Source organism: Chrysochloris asiatica, unplaced genomic scaffold (genome assembly GCF_000296735.1).
Source record: "Chrysochloris asiatica unplaced genomic scaffold, ChrAsi1.0 scaffold00295, whole genome shotgun sequence".
Taxonomy (NCBI): domain Eukaryota; kingdom Metazoa; phylum Chordata; class Mammalia; order Afrosoricida; family Chrysochloridae; genus Chrysochloris; species Chrysochloris asiatica.
The window spans coordinates 2,523,303-2,549,717 of NW_006408813.1; the positions used below are offsets into that span (position 1 = coordinate 2,523,303).

The 26,415-nt window shown below is 41.2% G+C and overlaps 1 protein-coding gene across 1 annotated transcript; it reads right to left on the reverse strand.

Moving 5' to 3' along the window:
* Window positions 1–9,232: 9,232 nt before the first annotated feature.
* On the reverse strand, window positions 9,233–24,810 carry HTATSF1 (HIV-1 Tat specific factor 1). The gene is made up of 9 exons (XM_006874717.1): window positions 24,596–24,810; window positions 21,606–21,786; window positions 21,157–21,204; window positions 20,391–20,545; window positions 19,792–19,952; window positions 17,850–17,949; window positions 12,995–13,084; window positions 10,929–11,066; window positions 9,233–10,405 (listed from the first exon to the last, which is right to left on the reverse strand). The coding sequence occupies exons 1-9, from the start codon at window positions 24,779–24,781 to the stop codon at window positions 9,233–9,235; spliced, it is 2,232 nt and encodes a 743-aa protein (XP_006874779.1). The 5' UTR covers window positions 24,782–24,810.
* Window positions 24,811–26,415: the final 1,605 nt, after the last annotated feature.

Genomic DNA, 26,415 nt, shown 5'->3' on the forward strand with positions numbered 1-26,415 from the left:
TGAAAATACCATGGCTTTGGTCAGGCGCACCTTAGTCCTCAAGCTGACAACTTTGCTCTTCAACACTTTAAAAAGGTCCTGTGCAGCAGATTTGCCTAATGCAATATGTCGTCTGATCTCTTGACTGCTGCTTCCGTGAGTGTTGATAGTTGATCCAAGATTATATCCCACCTAAATTTAGAGACCATCTTAAAACTGGAATCGAAGCACTGAACACTAATACCAAAGACCAGATGAGTTGTAGGATAGCATCAAAAACATCATACTCAAAGGAAGCAAAAGGTCATTAAAAAGATAGGAAGGAAAGAAAGAACCAAAGTACATGTCAGAAGATGGTCTGTTTCGCCACTGGTTTCTAATCTTGTTTTGAATGCTGACATTGAGCTTCTCCATGATGTGTTCCCACAGATTTAGTCCCTCCCGTGGCACATTCTCCTTCTCATCTGGGTTTATTGATTCATTGCAATGGCCACATATTTGATTCCTATGCATTCCATCTGGCAAGGTTCACATGTATAGTTATTGTTATGTTGCTGCAAAAAAAGATATTTTTTACTGAAGAAGTCTTTGGTTTTGCAAAATTCTATTATGCCATCTCCAATATTATTTCTATCACAAAGGTCCTATTTTCCAACTATGGATCCTTTCTCTTCATTTCTAACCTTCACATTCCAATCACCAGCAATTTTCAATGCATCTTGATTGCATGTGTGATAAATTTCAGACTGAAGAAGTTGGTAGGATTCTTCAATTTCATCATCACTGGCTTTAGTGTTTGATGTGTACATTTGAATAATAGTGGCATTAAGTGCTCATCTTTGTTGGTATATGGATATTATCCTATCACAGGCAGCATTGTATCTATCTCAAGGTTCTTGAAATGTTCTTTGTGACAATGAAAGCAACAGCACTCCTCTTGAATGTGTCATTCCCAGCTCCATGACTATCTGATTCAAAATGGCAATACCAGTTCATTTCTGTTCACTTACTTCTAGGATGGATTCCTGGTGTGATGCTGTGGGTTAATGCGTTGGACTGCAAGGTCAGTTCAAGCTCATCAACTGTTCCTTGGAAACCCTATACAGGGTCAATGTGAGTTGGAACTGACTCAATGGCACTTAACAACAACATCTAGGATATTGATCTTTATGACTTCCATTTAAGATTTGATGACTTTCTATTTTTCTAGCTTCATAATTCATATGATCCACATTGCTATTATTAATGGATGCTTGCAACAGTTTCTTCTCATTTTGAGTCATGCCCAATCAACAAACAGTCTCGAAAACTTTGCTGCATCCATGTTATTAAGGTCGATTCTACTTTGAGAAGGCAGTTCTTCCCCTGATGTCTTTTGACACCAGTGAGCCACCACATGCTTTCAAAATCGTTTTTCATTGATTTCTTCTTACAATTAACTGTTGTTGCTTCTCTATTGTAAAAGGAAAGAAAAAAAGGCACCAACCACCACTTCCACGGCACACTACTTCTCATCTGGGTTTGGGGATTCATTGCAGTGGCTACATGGAACTCAGACACCATACTCCCAGTTGTGGAGTTTATTAAGGAAGCAAAAGGTTACAATGCATGATCAGAAAATGCTCAGGGCACAGTGCAGCCTCACCTCTGCTGTACCCTCTCTGAGGGTCTCGCTTCCTTAGCCTGGTCTCTGCCTTGCTCCTCAATGTTACAAAGCTCTTTTAGGACTGCTGATAGATACCCAAAGGACAGCCCACTGTGCTGTCTCAGCCCAAAGCCCCTTATCTATAGTTCTATGGGTCAGTAAACCTAGCCCCCCAATTAAGTGCCTGGAGGCGCCCCCACCCCACAAATGAGCCTTCTGCCCAGACATTCAGCGTTACTTCCTCCATGGACTGAGAAGTCCACTGCTGTCTGGTGCTCTGAGCCTTGGTTCTGCTGCTGCTCCCCTAGTGTCCCAGCTTTGTCTCCTGGGTCAAGAAGGTTCCATGCAGCAGGTTCTCGGGATCCAAATGATGAGCTCCAGCCTTGACGATGCTTCTCTCGTGGTCCTCCCTTCTTGCTTCTGAGATTGCTTGTTTTACACCCACGTTAAGCCTCCAGGTTTTAATAATCACACTTAATCCTGTTAACAGTTACTCACAACTGAATCATATATTCCTATCAGCATCTTCTCCCACTTTCTCTTACCCAGATCCATCAGGGAAAAAAAAATGTTGTTTAGTGGGAATTACAAAGACTGTGCACAGAAGAGCCAGATGAAATCATTCATGGCACTGCACCTACCCTCTAAAAACAGGGAGCTCTTAACAAAGCCCAATGTGTTCATGATGACCATTCCCAACTCTTGGAAAAACATTCGGTGTTCTATTATGGGCCTGTTACTGTTCTAGTCACTGGAGATGAACAGACTCAGACAAAGTCCCAACTGCTTCAAAATTTGTCTACTTCTTGGGTGAGAGAGGTGGGTTATTTTTTATCATAGGATGGTTGAGATTTCTAAGTAGGTAATACTTAAAAATACACAAGCCCTAACAGATAAGAGCCTGCTTGGCTCAGGGAAGAAACACCCCAGGCAAAGGCATAAGCCAGTGCAAAGGTCCTGAGATTGGAATGAAGAAAGAAGATAATGCTGTGTAACTGTGGAGTGGTCGAATAGTCATTCTGTGAGGAGTCTGGATAGGCAGGTAGGGGCAAGATCATTAAGATCCTTGTTGGCAGGCCACGTGAAGGAGTTTGAATTTTATTTAATTTTATAGGAATTATATTCACTATCGCATTCTGTTGTTGTTAAGTGCCATGGAGTTGGTTCTGACTGGTAGCGACCCAGTATAGGGTTTCCAAGGAGCGGCTGACGAGTTTGAGCTGCTGACCTTCAAACCGACCTTGCGATCCAGTGCTTATCCTACAGCGTCACACTAGGTGAATAGGCTAACATTTGTATCCTAGCATGATAATTGGAGCCCTGGTGTGGCGCTGCGGGTTAATGTGCTGGTCTGCAAAGTTGTTTAAACTGCAAGGTCGGCGGTTCAAGCTCACCAGCCGCTCCTTGGAAACCCTATACAGGGTCGCTATGGGTCGGAAGCAACTTGATGGCACTTAACAACAACAAACATGATAATCGGTATATCCCTAACATAAGTAAGGTGATATCAAATGCATGGAAGTAAGTTGTGATAATTGGAGCCCTGGTGTGACGCTGTGGGTTAATGTGCTGGTCTGCAAAGTCATTTAAACTGCAAGGTCGGCGGTTCAAGCTCACCAGCAGCTCCTTGGAAACCCTATACAAGGTCGCTATGGGTAGGAAGCAACTTGATGGCACTTAACAACAACAAACATGATAATCGGTATATCCCTAACATAAGTAAGGTGATATCAAATTCATGGAAGTAAGTTGTTGTTAAGTGCCGTCGAGTCGGTTCCGACCCATAGTGACCCTCTAGAGGGTTTCCAAGGAGCGACTGGTGAGCTTGAACCACTGACCTTTCCGTTCAAACTGGCTTTGCAGCCTAGTGCATTAACCCACAGAGCCACATGGATGTAAGTAGACAACATTATATATAACTTCATCGATAAATTCTTAAGAATCTCCTAAAAAGCAAAGTTTAAGTTGTTTGTTTTAAAAGTAGTATAAAAATACTCTAAGATAAAAAGGGTCAAAATACCACATATTTAATATTTCAAACGTAAATGAGTTTAGAAATTTTACACTGAGATGTTGCAGGTTGAAATCTAATTTCTATGATTCTTTTTCCATTTAATTTCTATGATAAACAATACAAAAACGTACTGCCATCGAGTTGATTCCAACACATAGCGAACCTATAGGAGAGAGTATGTAGGGTTTCTGAGGCTATAAATCTTTCCGTGGGCAGGCAGCTACTGGTGAGTTTGAACCCTAACCAGTCCATCTTAAAATCACAGCATTTAAGTTCTACAGATAATAAAAAGATAACACAAGTTTGAATGTAATGCATGTGTCAAAGCACGCCACCAATAGCCAAAGTTAAACACACCAATAAGACTCAGAGGACTCCTGGTGTGGCGCTGAGGGTTAATACGCTGGACTGCAAAGTCGGTTTGAACTGCAAGGTCTGTGGATCAAGCTCACCAGCGGCTCCTCAGAAACCCTATGCTGGGTCACAACCGACTCAACGGCACTTAACAACACAACTAGAGGACTCAGAATTCCTAGACGAGCACTTAAAAGTATTTTTCTCAAGCACGTGTTCATGGAACAACGGAGATCCAAGAATTTAGGTAATTTGCGGTATTAATTTGAGATTTTAGAAAAGAATGCCTTTAATATTTTCTCTTAGATCATTGAAGGTGTTTACATGGACTTAGAGAAACAGTGAGACATATATGTAGGCTGTGGTCAGAGACAAAAATCATTTGAGCAATGAATTGAAACAACTATCCAAAAAGGGCATTCATTTGAAAGGGTCCCTCATAGAGTGGGAGAAAATGTGGAGCAAAACTCAGAATGATTTAATACAACAACCACCACCACAAAAAATCAGGTATACTAGTCAGAAAGAGACAAAAGGAACCCGAGACTATGGCCCTCAAGCCCCGCTTCAGGTCTGGAAAAGAACTCACCCTTATGACCCAATTTTCAGCCAAGCAGCAGATAGGTATTGGGGGGGGGGGCATGGGACAACAGCGCTAGTGAGGTGTGCTCACCATAGAATGGTCAATCATTCAAAATCAAAAGGGCAACATTTAGCTAAGGACCAAGCTGAGAAGGGATGGGAAGGTGGGTGGAAGGGAAACACAGAAGCACAGGGAGGAAGCGGGATTAACTGTTGTTGCAGGGAGGGGACTGTAATCATTGCGATGAAACAAAGTATATGATTTGTGAATAGTTTCTTAAAGACAAACAAAAAGTGCATTCACTGTGTATCTGGAAAGATACTCAATTTAGGAAAAAAAAAACAAACCAGTAAGAATATCTCACATTATCTTGGTACTAACAAACCAAGAACATGTTAGACCTTCACAGAGGGCAAATTTGATACACTGATGCAGTGAATTGCTCCATTTGGCTCTTTTACCCACAGTCTTTGTAACTCCCACAGATTTGTTTTTTCCTGATGGGCCTGGGTAAGAAAAGGTGAAAGAAGATGCTGATAGGATTATTATGATTCCGTTGTGAGTGAACTTGGAACTCTAACTTGGATAGAAAATCAGCCATCTCAGAAGCAGGAACAGGGGATCTCCCTGCCATCAAGCTTGAAGTGCCATGTGTGGAGCACAACCTTTGTGCCCCGAGATCTTGCATGTTGAACCTCTTTGATTCTGGAGACACAGCCCTGACACCAAAGGAGTACAGAGAAGTAGCCACAGAACCAGAGCCCGAGCAGGAGACAAGAGTGGTGGATTTCCCAGCCAACAGAGCAAGGAAAGCTGAGTGCCTTCGGGCAGGAAGCTTGCTTGTGGTGTGGGGGGCCTCTAGCCACTTATATGGGAGAGTTAGGTTTACTGATTCATGGAACTAGAACTGAGGGCCTTTGGGCTGAAGCTTATAGCATAGTGGGGTGCCCTTTGGGCATTTGTTCAGCCATCCTAAAAGAGCTTTGTAACATTGCCCAATGACATTCCTGGGGTGGCACTGCAGGATTAGCACTGGACTGCATACCACAAGATCTGCAATTGAAACCCACCAGCCTCTCCATGGAAGCCTATATAGGGTCACTATGAGTTGGAACCAACTCGACAACACTTAAGAACGACATCGCCCAAGCAGGGGAGAGATCAGGCTAAGGGCCCAAGTCAAGGAGAGGCTGTACTGACTAGAAAAAGTGTGCGCTGAGCATTTCTAGTCTTGAATTGTAACCTGTTAACTTCCCAAATAAACCCCCCTAACTGTGAGCATGGTGTCTGAATTATGTGTGGCCACTGCAATGAATTATTGAACCCAGCTGGGTAGAGATCTGTGGGGGTGATAGTGTCAGAATTGGTAAAGGCAACTGAGGTCATGTCTGATCTCAGTGTCATGGGACTTGGGCAGAATCTGACTGTTCTTCTCTATCCCTTCTGGGGCACCAAAGGTTAGATGCCTTCTTCACACAGTCTTTTGGTTATTTATATGTTTGGTTATATATATATATGTTGTTGTTAAGTGCCGTCGAGTTGGTTCCGACTCATAGTGACCCTGCACAGGGTTTCCGAGGCTGTAAATCTTTACGGGAGCAGAAAGCCTCATCTGTCTCCCACGGAGCAGCTGGTAGTTTCGAACTGCAGACCTTAAGGTTCACAGTCCAATTCGTAACCACTACGCTATCTATCTATCCATCCATCCATCCATCTATCTATCTATCTATATATATAGAGAGAGAGACAGAGAAAGAGAGAGAGAGAGTGCGAGCGAGCGAGCGAGCTGCTTTCCTCTGTTCTCTGTTAGGGCATAGTTCAAATTATCAGTGTTTCTAGGCATTATAGTTAAATGTTTGGTTTAGTTTTAAAAACAAGATTAAAATGATTAGTTAAAAGTATAATCAGAATATTAATTTCTACCATCTCTTTGCTGAGTCGGAACCAACTTGATGGCATCTTAACAATCTTCTGTCCAAGTCCTCAGAAATCACCCAATAACTTACATCAAGAAAATGGTACTCTTAGAAAGAGGCTGGCGTTCTAAATGATGGAACTGTTTCTTGGGGCTTCAAGATGAGCTGAATTCTCATCTCTTGAGAAAGGAGGGAAGGAAGAAATACTCTGGACATCAAGACATAATGTTCGCATTTTATCCTATCAGGCTTCTTTGTAGGAAGCAGTAACAATTTTTAATATTTTATCAATGCTGGCAGAACCGGTAATATTTTAATATTCTAACAGTTAAGTTTCAAGTTTGTTCCTATGCAAGGGACTTGGAGACATATTGACAGCAGTTCATTTAGGCACCAAAAAGTACCCCTGAAGCCACTTCCAGATAATGCATTCAGCGTTGAACACATTATACTTTCTGGTTGAAAACCACCATTTGCTCCTTGGCAGCATTCTGCTCCTACAAAGATTTATAACCTCAGAAACCCTCAGGAGCAACTCTTTGTCCTATAGGGTCACAATGAGTTGGAATTGACTTGATGGGATTGGGTTTGGTATTTGGGGTTCAGTAAATTGTTTATGTTTAAATTATATAGCCAGAAAATCAGGACTGACATTACTTCCAACTTCAGTCCACCTTAGAGGATGGAGCAGAATTGCCCCATAAGGGTTCTGAGACTCGGAGTCTTTATGGAAGCAGGCAGACATCTTTCTCCCTTGGAGCAACTTGTGGGCTCCAACTACTGATCTTTAGGCGAGCAGCCCAATGTTTAGCTCACTCTAACACTAGAGTCCCTTTCAATTGTTTTTGAAATTCTGTCAGTTAAATGTTGAGTATGACTGTGCTTAAAATTCACCCCTAAACTTTTCTTTCGACAATAGGATATGTTGTTGCCTCAGACACAAAAATTCATTTATAGGACCAATATAATTTGACTTAGTAAGTACATGTGTGTAAAATGCTTCATGACTTTATTCATTTGATTTACCAATGTCACCACAAGTGTACCACTTGTGACTTTCTCTTTACACATTTATATGAAAGAGCATGAGTATTTCATTCAAATTAGTGAGCCCAGGGCAGACATCATCAGCATCCTTCAGAACTGAAACTCATCACATACACACACATTCTCTCAGGAGCAACATGTCTACTTGCGATGGTTGGCAATGCAGCCTAAAAATGATTGAAAACTTACTACATTCTTATGTCCGATCGATCCCAAAAGGATACCAAGATTCCTATCTGAACAAAACTAAGCTGTATCTTGCCTTTTGACAGTGTCTAGATTTCCAACATTACATATTTAAATGTAAATAATGGAAATGACCCCTTTTGAATGATACTAGAGCTATTAAAATCTGTTGAGTTGTCTGTCTCAACCTTTGTGTGCAAGAAGGTAGGCATAAGAATGCCTACCTTTAGAAAACCAATTCTCCAATGGAGTGTTCAAATGCTGTTAGCTTATCCTTAAAGGGAATATTATTTTAGATTTTCAATTTTTTTTTTTTTGGATGTAACTCGCTTCTCCTCTTTTACTCCATCATCCCTGGTGAAAATCCTGAAGATTTTCAGGAGTTCAGAGATCAACCAAAAACTTCTCAGAACAAAAACAGGAACTATATTCTGACCAAAGAAGGTAATGATTACACTTAGACACTATGATGAAAAGCAGCAACGCATTTTATTTTAATGCTTCTAATTTGCGAGAATAACATCTTAAATCTACATCAGAATTAAATTCACCAATACAGAATTTGGAAAGTACAATCAAGAAAAGACCCCAAATTCTATTGGGGCTACACAATGGAGCACTGTGGGAGGCACTGTGACTCTTAAATAAAATCAGGAAACAGAAGTAAGCAATACAAAAGAAGTTCTTCAACTTGAGGAGCGCCATTAGGCTTAGACTGTACACAAGTTGTGTAAGTTGTACACCTATTATACAGCTTACAGAATAGCATGTGCACATTTTCTTAGGGAGAGGTTCTGCAGTTTTAATCAAATTCTAAAGTGGCCCCAATGGCTAAGAAATAGTATACAATAGAATTCTTATTCCCCTCTACATTGCCAACAATGATAGACTCTGGAGACTTCAGGAGATCTATTTTCACCCATCTAAGAGTACATTTTAATGGAAAGAGGTAGAAAAGAAAGCAAAAGTAACTTGCAAGAATTGGGCAAAGAAACAACTCCAAAGTGTATTTATGAGTTTTTGGCCACCATTCTGGTTCAGAGATGGGAAATGAAAACTAACGGTAGCATAAACTGGAAGCAGGGAGACTTCTAGGGATTTACAAGTCCTCAGAAACACCCAACTTTAATACGAATAAACAGCAGCAGGAATTTAAAAGGCAGTTTCACTCCAGTCCAATTTTGTGTCTCTGCATATTGCCAGCTAGTTTTTATTTTGGAATATCATAAACTTCGGTCAGAATACGTTAAAAAATATTATTCTGCATGCGTTTAACAAATTTGACAAAAAGGACAAGTATCCAGTTTACTTGCATTATGAATATGAACTTTAAAATGAACAATACATATTTAAAATTATTAAGTACAGGTAAAAATAAAAATGTCAATGCATTAATCTGATGGCCTCTGATGGCATCCTACCACTATGCACATGATCTACTAATAATTACCCTGAAGCAGAGGCAAATGTAAGACCAAGGTTATTTCCCAAAAAAGCAAGTGAACAGCTTAATCATCATCATCTTCATCATCGTCACTACTGAGGACAAAGCTGCTACCTGTGGACAGGGGGTCTTCTTCTTGAAGAGTCCCCAAATAACCCAGAGTCCCCATTTCATCAGACTCAAACATCTTGCTGGTGGAATCCTCATCAAACAGCTTGTCGGAATCGTCATCATCAAACAACTTTTCAACTATATCTTCTTCATCTTCCTTTTCGTCTGAATCTTGGAACAGCTTTTCCTCTGCCTCATCTTCCTCATCCTCGTCCTCTTCGTCAGCATCACCATCTTCCAGCTCCTGTTCATCTGCATTTCCTTCGTCATCTGCTTCATTGGACTCATCGTCAAACACTTTTTCATATGTATCATCGTCTTCGTTTTCATCTGAATCCTCTTCAGACTCTCTCTCTGAATCTTCCTCTTCAAACACTTTTTCAGAGCCATCATCTTCAAATTCAGATTTTTCAGAACCTTCTAACTCTTTTTCAAGGATATCTTCAAACTCTTTTTCAGAGTCAGATTCATCAGTGTCTTTTTCAAGACCATTTTCTTCCAATTCCTTCTCCGAGTCCTCTTCCCACTGGTTTTCTGAGCCGTCGTCGTCTTCAGATTCTCTTTCCGAATCCTCTTCAGATTCTTTTGGGGGACCTTCCTCGTCTTCAGAGTCCTTTTCAGGGCTGTCTTCTGTAGGCTCTTTTTCAAAGCCATTCTCTTCATAATCTTTTTTGAGTTTCTTCTTTTTAGGTTCTCTTTCAGAGCCATTCTCTTCAGACTCTCTGCTGAATCTGCCTTCCTCAGACTCCCATTCCAGGCAGGCTTCCTCAGCCCCTCTTTTGAGGCCGCCATCTTCAGACTCTTTTTCAGGGCTGCTGTCTTCAGACTCTTCACTGGGGCTACTTTCTCTAGCAGCCTTTTCAGCAGCCTCCTCTTCAGATTCTTCCCCATCTGCGGGGTTTTCAAACTTCTTTTCATCTTGAGGTGCTTCAAACGCCCGGTCAGCAGTGGCATTCATTTGAGATGTGCCAGAGTGCTCGGAAAACTGCCTTACCCTAGAAGGCCCTGCTCTTTCGGAGGCACTGGTGAGACTAGAACGCCGGCCTCCTCTGTCGGTGTCAGGCTCATTGAGGAAAGTCTCCCAGCCTTTCAGCCTTTGCTCTCGCTCTCTTGTGGTCGCCTCCACCTGCGCAGACATGAACACTGCCATTACATTTCAGACCAAAAGAAAGTCACAGCTTTTTCTGAGCATTTTTAATACCGAGACTAGTACCCAATCTTCTAAGGCAGCTCTTTTTAGGGAAGAAAATGCTTTCCCATCTTTAATTCACATCTTGATTTACTACAGTTGATCTTACAGAACACCATTTACATAAACAATAACACCACTGAACTGTGGAAATAGCCCGCTCCTCAAAAAGTTAATATTTGAGTTCTGCTTGTACTTTGCAACACAGAAAGGACAAGAAAGGCTTTGTTTGGTACAACATGCTCTTTTCTTTACTCATCACTAATCTGAGCAAGCTGCCACACTTCAGATTTATAAATTGAAATACTGGAACAATTTTCTTTCTAGTCTCTGAATGCAAGGTATTTTTTTAAAGTAAACATTGTTACATTAAACTGATTACACTGAACCCAAAATTTAGCTCTGAAGGCCTGTGAGGTAATGAAATACTTCATATGTCCTCGACAGGTACAGAATTTACCTGGTAATCTGTAGTCCCATCCCAGGCCTCAGCAGTGACTTGACGGCCACCAAACCACCTCCCATCGAGGGTTTGGATACAGGTATCAGCTTCTTCTGGATCCCTGAAGGACACAGAGGCCACACCGTCTGGATGTTTCTAGAAAGACAAAGAAGAAAATGAGCGAATAATTGGTAAGATAAAAAATGAAGCACACACATTTTTTAAAAAGTACATGGTGTTCTTTCAAAGATTTGGAGCTCAAAGACTTGATGAAGCCTTCCCTCCCCCTTTGATCCGAGCCACTGACACGCAGCTCGTGGCTGCCTTAGCTTAATCTTGTTCACCAGGAACCCAACAGTGTCCTGGGAAAGGTTTCTGCTGCAACACTGTTTGAGAAACAAGACAATACGCTTGTTCAGAGTGTGGTCTCTGAAGTCAAGTAGTGTTGGGATTCAATTCTGGCTTTGCCACTGACCAGCTGTTCAAGGTGCTTTATCTCTGCCGTTTCAGCATCCTATTAAAATGAGTATAACTAATGAAGACAATCTACCTCACAGGGTTAAGGAGTTCTGGTAGCGTAGTGGTTACAAATTGGGCTGCAAACCTTAAGGTCAGCAGTTTGAAACTACCAGCTGTTCCAAGGGAGAAAGATGAGGCTTTCTGCTCCCGTAAAGATTTACAGCCTCAGAAACCCTATATGGGGTCGCTATGAGTTGGTTCCGACTCCACGGCACATCACCACCACCACCACCACCACCTCACAGGGTTGTAGGATTAAATGAGATGGCATGTAAAATAGCTTACGGCGTGCAACCAGTAAATGTGGGCTCTTTTCATTATTACATGTCAATTTTAAAAGTAAACAAAAAGAGGGGAAAACCTGGGCAAATATAGAACCATAAAAGCCCATGTGTTTTTCTTGTACTTCCTTCTACTTGATCTGATCAAGTACTCCATAGTGACAATGGAGGAAAATCACCAAGCCACACCAAGTCAATCATGGTCATCAATTATTGCTAAGAGCAGATTACCAATAGAGAGCGGCCCTACTCTCTGTCGTTGTTAAGTGCTATCAAGTCGCTTCTGACTCATCGTGACCAAAGGAGTGGCTGGTGGGTTTAAACCGCTAACCTTTTTTTTTTTTTTTAATGTTTTATTGTGAATTATATGATAGTTTACATGGGAGAATGTTAGTTTTACATTCATTCTATCACATATCGTTTCATTGCCATAGTTACAATCTCCTCCAAGCATCATCAACCAACCAAAGGGTATACCCTGCAAACCTGCCCCCTACACTAACCCCCCCACCTCAGTCTTCAGCACACAGCCCCTCTCCCTCTCTGGATCTAAAGTCTCCAGCTGCACCATTGCTCCACGTCATCATCTCTTCCTCCATTTCAGGCACCACTGCTTCTCTGGGTAGGGTCCTGCTCTCCGCTCTTCTCCGTTGATGGTCCTAGGGACCTCTGCTCCTAGACTGGAAAGTTAATCACTCCCTTCCTTGCTATAAAATGTCTACCTTTATATTTCCAACCCTCACAATCAGTCCTGTTAACAATTATTCACTAATCACAAGAGACCCATCTGCATTTCATTTCATCAGCTCCGCCTAGACAGATTGGATACTACTCACTGGAGATTCTGCCTTCCTCCAGGCCCCCTGGCTCTAGGTTCCCTCTTGAAAGCTTGTAAGCCAGTCACTTCTTGCCTTTGTAGCACCCCCCCCCCCATTTTGGGTAGCCAATGTCCAAGTTGCCCATCTCTGTCTACTCTGTGTGTGGAGGGAGTGGGAATGATTCTTGCTGTAAGGATTTGTTCCCTCTTTTGAGCTACTGCATCCATAGGTGTAGGTCAAGTTCATCAAATTGTATCAGATTACTCTTTTTTTCCTCTTCTTTCTTCTTCTGTGAACCGCTAACCTTTTGTTTAGCAGTCCAATGCTTATCCTACAGCACCACACCAGGACCTTCTATGAATAAACATTATTTGAACATTTGGGGTAAAATGAACATCTGGCAATAACTTATTAAACTTCATGAATAATTGCTTTAGGATGAATCTGTCCATGCTATTAAACTTACATCAAAGAGAATGAGCTTTTTAATTTGGCCAAACTTTAAACACGCTACTCGAAGGTCTTCTCTGATTTCATTTAACATCAATGGATCATCCTGCAAAAACACATAGGATTAAAATGGGTTTGCCCCTGCCTTCAATCAATTTTCTTGCTTTGACAAACTAAGAAGTAAAAAAGATTTCCCTGAGGTTTGTCTGCAGTGTATATTAAAAAAAAAAAATCCAAAATCAAATGGAATTATATTCCTATAGCTGCTGCTTCTGCTACTGCTACGGGCCTGCCAGGCTTTGTTGTTGGTGCTGTCAGGTGCCATCGAGTTGGTACCGACGCATAGCGACTTTATGCACAGCAGAACGAAACACTGCCTGATCCTGGACCAACCTCACTACTGTTGCCACGCTTGAGTCCATAGATGCTACCATTTGGACAATCCATCTCGCTGGGGATCTTCCTCTTTTTCTCTGACCCTCCACCCTACCAAACATGGTATCCTTCTCCAGTGACTGGTCCCTCCGGACAGCATGTCCGAAGTATGAGAGACGAAGTTTGGCCATCTTGGCCTCCAAGGGATAAAGGAAATGGACAGGGAAGGCAGCAGTAGGAGGAGTCTGCGGCGACAAGGGAAAAGGGCAGGAAAATTGAAAGGAAATCCCAATAACAGCAGCTGTAGAGGCAGAAAAGTTCACTGGAACATCCAAGTCGGCGGCTGCTTTCTCCTCTGTTCTACACAGGGGCCATGCCTGTTCTACTGAGGGCCCTTGGCTTTGCATTTGGGGTAGCTATTCATTTAAAGAGATGGAATGAAATGTAAAGAAATGTCATGGCCGTTGTCACTGTGTCCATTTCACTGACTTAAATGTTTTAAGATTAGTTTTCATATTTCTACGATTTTATTTTAATTCACAGCCCTCGTCTCAGAATATATCAAAACCACACACAACACAACCACACAAAGAAGAAGAAGCTGTTATTAAATAAAAGTATACATTCTTAGCCACTAGTCGCGTAGTGGTTTCGAATCGGGCTGCTAATCTGAAGGTCGGCAGCTTAAAACTACCAGCGGTTCTGCAGGAGAAAGATGAGGCGCTCTGCTCCTGTAAAGGTTTACAGCCTCGGAAACCCTGTGCAGGGTCACTATGAGTCATTTCTGACTCCACGGTATTTAACAACAACAACAACAACAACAACAATTCTCTCACTCAAGCACTGCTGCCTCTAGTGGTCTGCACTTCAGGCGGACCCCTAGCCCCCCACCCCAACCCGACAAAAGGATTAAAAAAGTCCCTGTGGGAATCAGCAAACAAACCTTTCTTGAAGCCCCAACTTTGTGAAAAGGGCTCATAAAAAGGTGCATTATCAACTTGCATTTCAACTACATGCAAATAGAAATGAGGTATTCTATCTAGGAATTCCTACTTAAGTGGACTTGACACTATGAGGAGATATTTTAAGTCATCTACCTTTCTTACAGGCTTCTCTTCCTCTCTCACCAACTAAAGGGGAATGCACGGAACTACAAAACAAGAGAGAACACCACCTCCTAAAGTTCTCACCTAAAATCTAACAACTGCTAGACAGTTACTGAAATAAAAACATATATATATATAAAGCCCTACTCATGTGCACCAATCTGAGGCTTCGAAAACAATCTCCAGCAGCACTCCGGATTGTCCCCATTTACAAAATCTAATTTTGGCAGCAGCACCAATTTGTTCTATATAGAATTATCAAACCTGCGAGGAACGGGGACAGAGCCTTAAAATAATTTGCCGAAAGTCATGTGGTGTGGTTTTGTTGTTGTTGTTTGAGGGTTGGTATAGTTTCCCAAGGGCAGGAATCCGTTTTAGTGAAATGAAAATGCAGGTTTTCTCCCATAGCAAATAGTAGGTAACTGCCAAGTTTCAAAAATTCTCTCAAATACTTCTGTTTTAGTCCCCAATGAAAATTAGGACTATACGAGAGGGCTTCAGAAAGTTCGTGGGAAACTCCATCTTTAATTCTAATTTTCGACAACTTTTCTGAAGCCCCCCTCATATTAAAAACAAATAAAAATTATTTCAAAATATTTCATGAATGGATTCCATGGGGGTTGCATTCCTCTTGTTTCTATACCAGAGTGTCAGGTCTTTTTCCTACAAGGATGTCAAACCTTAGCCAAAGTCTTTCCGGCCCTTTATTCTCATGTATACCAGCCTGAGAAATGACGAAACCACAGAAGTTTCAAGCTAAGGTAACAGGCCCCTCCACTCTGACAATCTTCGGACCTAGCTCAGCAGAGAGCTTTCTAAAAAACATGACATTGCAAACAACAGACCTGAGACCGAAACCAAACTGAATGTGGTTGTTTCATCCATGCACTGAAACCCTCTGCTCATCATTGTCTCCCAGGGTGTTGTTCTGTTTGCTTTCCCTGCAAGAAATAAAACCTATTTCTCACTCCTTTCCAATTGAAGTCTGCACTGTCCATAGAGTAGCCAATAGCCACATGTGGCTACTGAACACTTGGAATGTAGCTAGTCCAAACTGAGGTGTGCTTAAATATAAAATACACAGAGGAATTCAATGGCTTAGTAAGAAAAAAAGGTAAAAATATTGCACTAATATTTCTATACTGATTACATGTTGAAATGATATGATCTAACAGGTTAACTACAATTCACTGATCAATAAGGGATTTTTTTGTTGTCTGCTCTTCAAACAACAGGGAATTTGCAAGTGTGAAATGTCTATTCTCAAAAATAGTCACTGCAGGGAATTTGTAGAGATAAAAGTATAGGAAATGTGGCTTTAGGGGGAAAAGAATTATTTGTTAACCCAGGAGAAGCTAAGCCTGTCCAGGGTGATAGCGAGACTCAAACTAGCTATGCCAATGACAAGGTAGGAAGTAGAAACAAGAGGAGCTTTAACTACACAGCACATGTCTTTCTATCTGCAGAGATCCCAGATGCTTTGAATTAACTTTGCATTTCTATTCAGGCTCAAGTGTTATGAAGAGACTGGAATGTGAGAATCAAGAACCTCAAGTAATAGAAATATGTCACTTGATAAACAAAACCATTCATTTACCAAAATGTAACAAATTGTAGGAAACTCTGGGGCTCTCTCTGATATACTAGACATCATGATCCAGTTATGTATTCTTTTTAACGGCAAGGCCAGTGTTTCTAAAGCAGTTAGTGCTCGAAAGATGCTTCATCATCACTGAGTCTAAAACCACTGCTAGAGATCCAAGACTTCTCAGAATTTCTGGCCGAAAGAGACACCAAGCAACCTTATAAATTAGGGGTGGGGATCCGTTTTTTTCTGCCAAAATTTATAACATCATTCATGGGCCATACAAAATTATCAACTTAAATTTAGCCTACTATAACTGGTCAAACTTTTAATTAACTCAGGCCTAATGTGATGGCTGGAACTGCAGTTGCCTTGGCAGGGATCTCAAAGGCCTTATACAGCCCGCGGGCTGGACATCCCTCATCCATTATAAATAGATCACGCATATCTTTCTAATGACCTCAAAACTTGCCCAGACTCCAGAGATGCACAGTAAGGCCTATCACATCATCATGTGCCAGGATGGAGAGCAGCATCCCATTTGGGGACCTTTTCTTGTTATCTGCCTTCAAGTCAGCTTTGACTAATGTGTGATACACTCGCTTGGTCCCGTGCAAGTTCCATGGTCTTTGATGCTTAAGCTCATTGTGGAGGCTACTGTGACAATCCATCTTATTAAGGGCGTTCCTCATTTTTGCTGACCCTCTATTTTACCAAACAGGATGCCCTTCTTTAGTGACTGGTTTTCCCTGACATGTCCAAAGTGAGTGAGTTGAAGCCTCACAGCCTTGCTTCTAAGAAGCATTCCAGTCGTATTTCTTCTAAGACTCACTTGTACCCTCTCTAAGGGAGCTAAGATAATATTGATCACCATTTTGGCCCTGCTGAAATACATAAATAAAAGGAATGAGAATGGGCATGGCTGTAATCATATTATTTGTAAACATGGCATTTTACAGCATAAATATGTTTTTTCTCATTATATAACTTGTTATCATCAAATTTCAGAATCCAAGCAGGAAATAAAAAATAATAATTTTTCTACTAATGATCATATCAGTCTTTGTCAAGAAAGAGATAAGAAATAGAAGGTACAATGCAATTATCTTAATGGAAATTAATATCCCTTAGGTCTCTCTAATAGCTCTTCTTCTTTTATCTACTGTTGGGATTTTTACATGGAGATCAAATATTAGAAAATCCTCCAAGAGCCACTAAAGATTGTGATAGAAATTATTCCCTGAAAAATAATCCCCACTATGTCAGAACCGACTCAACGAAACTTAACAACAACAATGTAAACACCAAGAGCTGTAATTTATGAAGCTAAGGCTATGAAAGGGTCAAACTTTTAGCACCCAAGTACAGTTTTTATTTGCAAGTATGACATGGACACTCTTCAACCCACAAGCAACTCCTACGAATCTTTTAATGATGATTAAAAAAAATTACAATACCAAAAAGCTGCTATTTGGGGCCACAGTATAAATTATAAGCAGCTTTACCTGGGATGCAATTAAACAAACACTACAGTCAGAAGCTCAGTGACTCTGAGCACACCAGTTGCTCTGCAGGACAAATATTGAGGCTTTATTGCTTATACAGGGTTGCTATGACTAAGAACCAACTTGACAGCATTTAACATCACCACCACAGTGGAGGTACACAAAAGGAAATCCATTTCCCTGCCTTGGCTACTACAGGGACATGTAGGATGTGACATGAGGAAGATGAAGTGAGGTAAGCTTTGGGCTTCCTTGAAAGAAAGCATCTGTGTTTCCACTAGTGAGAAGATAGCTCCCTACCTCAAAATCCGTTGGCTGAAACATATTTTTGATGATGACAACTTGCTCATGGCGCTTTCGGGAAGGTTCCGCTTTCCTCTCAGGTCGCCAATCCAACTGCCTAAAGCAAGAAAGCAGTAACAAGAAACAATGGCTTTTGTTTCTTATCTGTGGGTACTTCATGGTGCCAGCCTGGTGGTGTCGTAGTTATAGCACAGCTTCTAACTGAAATATTGGTGGTTCAAACCCACCAGCTGTAGGATAAAGATGTGGTAGTCTGCTTCTGTAAGATTTACAGCCTTGGAAACCCCACGGGACAGTTCTATTCTACTCTGTCCTATAGGCTGCTATGAGTTAGAACTGACTCGACGGCAATGGGAATGGAAAGAGAGATAAAATGAGCTATTAATATAAACCTTTATTAAGTGTTTAATGATGAGAATGGACCCAATATCTGAAATTCCAAGAAAATATTGTTTTCAGAGCAACTGCTGTCTCGACTGTAATCATTCCAATGAGACTCCTGAAAAATGGATGATCACTTGATATTTATGACTATTTAGGAAGAGAAACTTTGAGGCTAAAACAGTTTTTAAATTGTGCTGGGTTCTAGGATTTTATATGGTTATAAAGATCAAACTATACTGAAATATGTGTGAAATGCAAAAACACTCTGTTACCACCTTCAAGTTTACTGATATTGTTATAAAATGCACTTGTTTTAAGTAGTTGTGTAAAACTAATTGGCATCACATGTTTGGCTTAGGCACAGTGTTAGAAGTGTCATCAGAATGCTGGCTAATTTCTTAAAATGAACATATTTAAAGTGTATCACATAAATTTGTTAAACAAAAATGAATATATTATGTATATAGGACACATGTAGTCATAGAAACTATTATGATAAAAATGATCTGTTCTATTTTCTAATTCCTGCTATTAAATCTGTATGTAAAATTTAACTCCCAATGTAGTTGATTTCAATGTACATTGAAAATGAACCACCAGATTTGTATGCAAGACTAAACATTTTTCATTTAATAAAAAATAAAATAAAATAAAATAAAATAAAAAAAGAGATGGGGATAAGATTCTTATGATTCAATAGTGAGTAATCGTTATCATGACTAATTGAGATCGTCACAATTGTGAAGGTAGAAGTTTTGTAACAAAAATGGGAGAGTGGTTAATCTTACAAAAGACCCTAGGACCATCAAGGGAGAAGAGCACAAGTGGAATGCGGGACCTTATTCAGAGAAGCAGCGACACCAGAGATGGAGGCAGAGATGGGGACATGGACAGAAGGAGCAGCTGAGGACTCTAGACTCATGGGAAATGAGGGACTAAGAGCTGGCAGCCAGGAGTGGTTCTTCATGTACATCATCCCCTTTTGCCTACCCATATGAGGAAGGTGCTTTTCTTATCTCCATTTTACAAACAGATCCTCTTCAGTGTAAGGTGATTGGCAGACTTGAAGAATGTGCCCTTTGGTGGTGTAAATTATTATATATGCCTGAGTGTTAAAAAAAACAACAGCTAAAATGAATAGAGAGAAATACTGTTAACTGATGGTACATGGAGGGGATTATAACCATTGTAACGAAACAAGGTGTGTGATATGTTGAATGTAGAACTTAGGATCTGCCCTGTTAACTTTCACTCACTGCATAAATAAAAACTTAAAAAACAAAAAAAAAGACTAAACATTTTTATTTGGATCTGATGTCCAGCATTTTCCAAAGAGATGAGTTCTTTTAAGCCCTTGTTCAAGTACAAATTAACCCCCGAGAAAAAGAAAACCACCACCAATACTAAGTCTCCCTTACCTAATTACTCATTTACTAATGCAATTCCTATAAAATCAAATGTACGCCTATTTGATGAAGCAAAATTAGGTGGCTATTCACAGAAACATGCTACTATATGTATAGAAAACCTTTCAAGAACAAAACAGCATACATACTTTTGTTGCATGGACGGTTTCTTCTTATAGTCTTTGCATTTCTTCTTTTTTGAAGCATCATATTCTCCCTTCAGTTGAAACTTGGCCACCTCAACATGTAACTTGTAACCTCTGATTTCATCTTCATCCAAAAGTTTTAATGCAAGCTCCACAGATTCTCTCTTTATAAAGTAAAACAGAACACAGTCCATAAGTTACTATGCACTGAAATGAAACTTCGGGACTTTATACATGAATCATGACCATACACACAATGAAGATCTAAATACACATCCAAAAGGAGCCCTGATAGCATAGTGGGCATGTTCTGGGCTGTTAACTGCAAGGTCAGCAGTTCAAATCTACCAGCCAAATCTATAAAGAAAGATGAGGCTTTTTGCTCCCGTAAAGATTTACTGCCTTGGAGACCCTATATACAGTCGTCTTAGGATTTTAAAAATGTGTTCTTAATTGATTACATCACATGTAATTTATATATAACACTTTTCCCTAATGAACAAACCTTACCACTGTGATACACTGCTATGAATTAGAGTTGATGCAAAAGTTAATAGTTTTGATTCCTGAGTTACAAATGGAAGTATGACCACATAATTAACCTTCAAATAACAGCAAAGTCCATCTCCTTTAAGGTTTCCTTGATTATCTTTGTAAAGCTTGACCTTAAATTCTTCTGTTTGAGGATCTCTCATAATAATACCAAATCTGGACATGAGCTGTATAAATTCATCCACTGTAATGTCTGGAGGCAAACCTATAACATTAATAAAAATTAAGAAAACACTTTTATAATGGTATCTACAATTAAGGTGAGATTATCCATTAGAAATATGTAACTTAGGTGAATGAAATTTTTTTCCCCCTAAATGTTCTGTAAAAATTTCACATCTACAGATTTCAGGAAATTCCACCATTTTCATGTGTTAGGCAACAGGCTGTTAACTACAAGGTCAGTGACTCAAACTGACCACTGCTTTTTGGGAGAACAATGAGGCTGTCTGTCCCGTGAAGATTTACATTGTCAGAAACCCCAGATAGGGTCTCTATGAGTTGGAACTGAGACAATGGCAGTGGGTTTTGTCTTTGGTTCTTGTAAGCCTTGTATCACAGAACCTGAAGGGGTAAGTTGCCATAAATTATCGAAAGCAAACAGAAAGGATGGCATGCAACGTTTCATGTGTTTTGCTTAGTACTGTAATAAACAACAATCATATCTCTCACTGATGCACACAGCTGAACAGAAAGTTATACTGACAGAATGGCAAAATATGGACTCTAGATAACTGAATCCTAAAATCCACTTTGTGGGAAATCTCAAAGATAAACATATTTTTATGTTAGATTTATTTAAAGAGGTATACATACCAGACACATATACATTTGTATTTCTGTCTTCATCAACATGAAACCATCCTAAAGAACAAAATGAAATCAATAAGTAAAACATATGTAAGGAAAGTTAAGAGTCACATTATGAAATCTTGACAATATGAGTTTCTTCAAACTTCCCGGAACTTTCTCTTACCTTCGAAGAACAAGACAAACTAACTCAAATCACTGCCCAGCTTTCAAAGTATTTGAATCTTTTGACAGATAACTAGTTTCAGAGCCCTGTCTGAAAAAAGATGGCTAGTTTATCTTGACTGTTTTTGATTGTGACACTACCTTAAAAAAAAAAACAACTTATCTTATTAGTGCTGCAAAGATATTTTCATTCTCCCAAATTCTCTCATACACATACACACACACACACACTTTCACACTCACATATATTTTTATGTTAGACTCCGATTTTATAAGCTAGAACCACTTACCTGATTCAGCCTTTCTTTTTTCTCCCTTCCTTTTGGGTTCAGTGGGCTCGCTGGGTTTTCTCTGCAGAAGTGCCCGTGGGTGACCAGCACTGACATCTTGTACATCTGCAGTAGAGCTTGATGCTCCATCATCAGGGAAACCACAACTGGCCTGATATGGAGCAGTGAAATCTTCAGTGATCTAAATAAGAAATTCAGCACACTCTTTTACAGAAATTCAAGTTGATTTTCTCCCATATACACTTTCCACTGTATACCATTACAGCATATTCAGCTATATAAATTAGCTGTAGCAGTTCAAGTGTAAACAGAAGAGTCACCCCCAAAATCAAACCCACTGCCATCAAGTTGATTATGACTCACAGCGACCCTATAGAACAGAGTAGAACTGCCCCATAGGGCTTCCAAGGCTGTCATCTTTAAGGAAGCAGACTGCCATAGCTTTCTTCCAAGGAACAGTTGGTAGGTTAGAACTGCCAACCTTTCTGGCAGCAGCTGAGCACTTAATCACTGGGCCACCAGGGCTCCTGAATGCAAGATTAGCCACTTTGTGCCTGAAATGATTAAAACAAACAAACAAACACAGGACATGGGTACTTGGATTATGAACACGAAAGTCTGACACTATTACAACATTGCAAAGTGATATCATTACCTTTTCTAATTGTCTTTATAAGTTACCACCTCTCTACATTCTACTTGAATAATGTACTTCTACAAGTACAGGTAACAAAGAAAGTGCCAGTTAACAGTTACAGTGTAGCAGAATACAAACGAATAGTTGACTTGGAACTTTGGATATGAACAGTATCAGAAAGAATAAATTTTTCTCTTACTGTATAGATTCACCAATGTGTATGGACAGAAAGTACTCAACGATCTGTATGTGGAGAGCCCACAGAATGGCAGCCTGATTAAGTGCACAGAGAATGGGCTAACAATCGCAAAAGTAAATGATCATTTTAACTTTGTCAATGATTACATCACATGATCATTTACTTAGTGTCAGAACAAACCCAACTCACATCTATGTCTCTGACTTTTAAGAAGTACCAATGTCCAATGGAAAAAAGTATAGTCCTGTCTTCATACCAATCAACAGTAGGCACACAGAGAAATGAGGAAATCTGAGAATCAAAGTTTGGCGAAATAAGAGCTTCTATAGAATAAAGAAAGATCGCCACAAATTAATTCATGATCAGACTACTGTTCAAAGTACTCAGAAAGCAGGGGAAGGAACCAAAATTGTACTTCAGCTATTACTACCAATACAGGAAGGAGCACAATAGTGAATCTTAACAATTAGGAAGGATTGGAACATACGAACAAGTGCAAAACGAAAAAAGTTGAAATCATATTTAAATAACAGTGAAGTTACACCATGAAGGCACTTTTTCCTTATAGGCTTTTGTAAGTCAATTAGCGCGCTGTTGTTGTGTATGTTGAGTCGATTTGAACTTATAGCAATCGGATGTGGAACAGAAGGAAATATACTGCCAGATACTGCACTATCCTCATAGTCACTGCTGTTTCAGCCCACTGTTGTGGTCACCGTGTCAATCCACCTCACCAAGGGTCTTCCTCATTTCGCTGATCCTGTTTTACTAAACACGATGTACTCCTCCAAGAACTGCTTCCCTCCTGATAACATGTCCGAAGTATGTGAGAGAAAGTCTCCCATTCTGGCTGTATTCCTTCGAAGATACATTTATTCATTCTTGTGAATTTCCATGGGGTGTTCTTCTCCAAAACAATACTTCAAGGTTTATTGAAATCATTGTCCAGCTTTCACATGCATATGAGGTGACTGGAAATACCATGGCTTGAGTCAGGCACACCTTAGTCCTCTGACTGAGCCTAACTGCACTTTAAAGAAGTCTTGTGCAGCAGATTTACAAAAGTCAGTAAGTCCTTTAATTTCCTGACTGCTGCTTCCATGAGCTTTGGATGTGGATCCAAGTAAAATCCTTGAAAACTTCACTATTAGTGTACTACTAAAATCTTTCCCCCCCATCTATATGAGACTTAGGAGTCATGGTATAGCACTGTGAATAATGCACTGGACCGCAAGGTCCATTTGAACAGCACAGTCAGTGGTTCAAACTCACCAGCCACTCCTTGGAAACCCTATATGGGGTTGTTATGAGTGGGAATCAACTCCAAGGCACTTAACAACAATAACAACAAGAGACTTAACTAACAGGGTACCTTTAGTGCCATAACGATCACTGGTGGTATAGTGGGCTAGTTGATGGACTGCTGACTGCAAGCTTGGCACTCCATGAGAGAAAGCTGAGGCTGGCTGCTCATGTAATGATTTACAGTCTCGGTCGAATCTAGTCTATGGCAGTGGGGTTGGTTCACTGCCATGCTTACGGAATCGATGTTAACACTAGTTATTTTACTTTCAAGCTCAAGTAAAACACATAACATTTTCAAGTACTTTAGACAAATTTACACAGATCTTTTTCATCCATGTTCTGGGTACCTCTAGTCATCTTCCTGTGGTTAGACGGTTCTAACATATGTATGCTAGATACAAAATTCAGTAGGAAAGAAAGAGTGCCACCGACAAAGTTCATCCAGTAAAGATATAAAAAGTGCTACTTTTTATTACTAATCAAGAAAATGCAGTCTGCACATCATTCATAAACGAAAACTCTGAATTCCCGGGATAAGTGAGGTTGGCTACCTGAGATCAACAGTTTTTCCTCTTTGCAATAAAAAATTGTCACTAATGTTAATAGTCAACTCTGACCTTCACAGATAACATTAATAAGACACAGAAAAGCCTTAAGAATTACATTTGCGCCATCTCTGTAAAGATTTATACTCTTGTAACCATCGGTTTTGCAATAGGCACAACAAAAAAGAAGCGTCTCTAGCCACGGGGTTCTAACCAAGGACCTCAGCAAAGAAAACGTAAACGGAGCGCCCCGCAAGACTGGCCAGGCGGGCCCGCTCCGCAGCGGCACCCGAGTCACTCTTACCTTGCGGAACCATGCTTTCTTGTCCATATCCCACTCGTAAGGGGTGTCAGAGGATTGCTGTCCCAAAGAATGAGCTTCTTCGCTGGGATTTTCCTGGAGGTCGCCTTCCTTGGGCTCTCCATACAATTCTGGCATCCGCAACTGCTCATCAAACTCCTCGTTCTCACTCAAGTTGCCGCCGCTCATGTTTCCGACTTAGCTACGGGGCAGGGTCCTGCCAGTGAAGAGGCCAAGAGGACAGAGAGTGCAGTGGAGACTGAGAGGTCCGCGCGGCCGCCGCGCCCCCGGCCCGCCTCCCGCGGCGCCCCAGCAGCCCCCGGGACGCGGGGCCGCCCGCCGAGCGCGCGCGCGCGCGCCACCGCCCACCTGGCTCACTCCCCGCCTCCGCCAGGCTCCGTCCAGGGCGCCGCGGGAACGCGCGCGCGCGCCACCGCCGCCGAGCGGTCTAAAGCGATTGCGGCTCCCGCGACAGCGTCAAAAAAAAGACTTCCAAACGGAGCCCGGGTCTGGCTGACGCAGTAGCCATAGTCGGCACGTCAGACGTCGCGAATAGCGCCGACACACCCCCATGACGTCAGCAGGCGCCGACGCGCCAGTGGCTGCTTGAGACCGAGAGCTGAATGTTGGGAGCGCGGTTTCCCGTGCTGGGACGCTCCCATCGGGCTACCGCGGGCCGGCACGGGGTGCAATGGCATTCCTCCTTCCCGCAGCAGCTCAGTACGCCGGACTCGACTGTGGGTCCCGGCGGAACGGCCGGGTGGTAGCGGGAAGGCGTGGGAACCGTCCTCCCTGGCGGGCGCCATCTTGAAGAAGTAGGTGGAACGGGCCGGGGAGGATTCTCACTTGGACCAAAAGTCTCGGCTCCTACACCTGAAGGCTCCTCCCAGCGCAAGAACCATGTCTGTCGCCTACTTATGTCCTCTTTAGGATAGGCGCCAGCACTTGTGTATTTTGGTAACTTGGTCACCAGGCACGGAGGTTGTTTTGAATGCGTGAGTTGAGTGCATGAATGAATGAGTGACGGGTGAAAGGACCAACCTCCTTTTCCCGGTCTCTCCTTTATCTGTCATTTTCCTTCCTTAGTCTGAAGTTGGATTCTAGGGAATAAGGTGGAGCGGCAGTTGCCTGTCTCGTATACTCGAGGTGTTAGGGATGCTCAAGCTCAATCCTGAAACTAAAAGCGACTTGGAAGTGTTAAACGCCCGTATCGGAATCTGCCCCTTTGGCAGTCTCTTAGAAAAACACAACATTCTTTTACTGTAACCAGAACTTTATTTAGAGATTAGAAACACTGTTGAAAGTGAAGAGCCAGTTTCAGTTTTGTAAGTGGACAAACTGAGCACCTGAGTGTCGAGCATTGCTGACTCAGCAGTTAACAACTCAGGAGAGACAGATTTAAGATGCTAAGTGGTACATGATAAATATTGGGTGCCGGAGACTGGGACTCAAAAAGTTTGGGGTCTCAGGATCCCTTTACTCATAAAAGTTATTCAGGGCCCCGAATAAGTGATGTTAATGTGAATTCTGGAGTCCTGATGTGACCCTGTAAAATAAGCACTGGACTGCTAATCACAAGGTTGGCAGTTCAAACCCACCAGTTACTCCTCTGAGACCCTGTACAGGATCTCTAAGAGTTGGAACCGACTCTATGGCACTTAATACCAACATGTGAATTCTATGTATCAATGCTTGTAGTATTTAAATGAAAACATTTATAATGTTGATTCATTTACAAATAGAAAGTATAAATGTAGAAATAAACCAGACTTGATATCCCCAGTGCCCTTTGCTTGTAAACAACCGTTGAGTCTGGGTTCTAC

Coding starts and splice junctions, on each gene's coding strand:
- HTATSF1 (XM_006874717.1), bottom strand. CDS start 24,781: ATGAGCGGCGGCAACTTGAGTGAGAACGAGGAGTTTGATGAGCAGTTG. Junction 21,787..24,595: donor AGAAAGCATGGTTCCGCAAG/GTAAGAGTGACT, acceptor TTTCTTATTTAG/ATCACTGAAGATTTCACTGC. Junction 11,067..12,994: donor AAAAGCTCATTCTCTTTGAT/GTAAGTTTAATA, acceptor TTGTCTTTCTAG/AAACATCCAGACGGTGTGGC.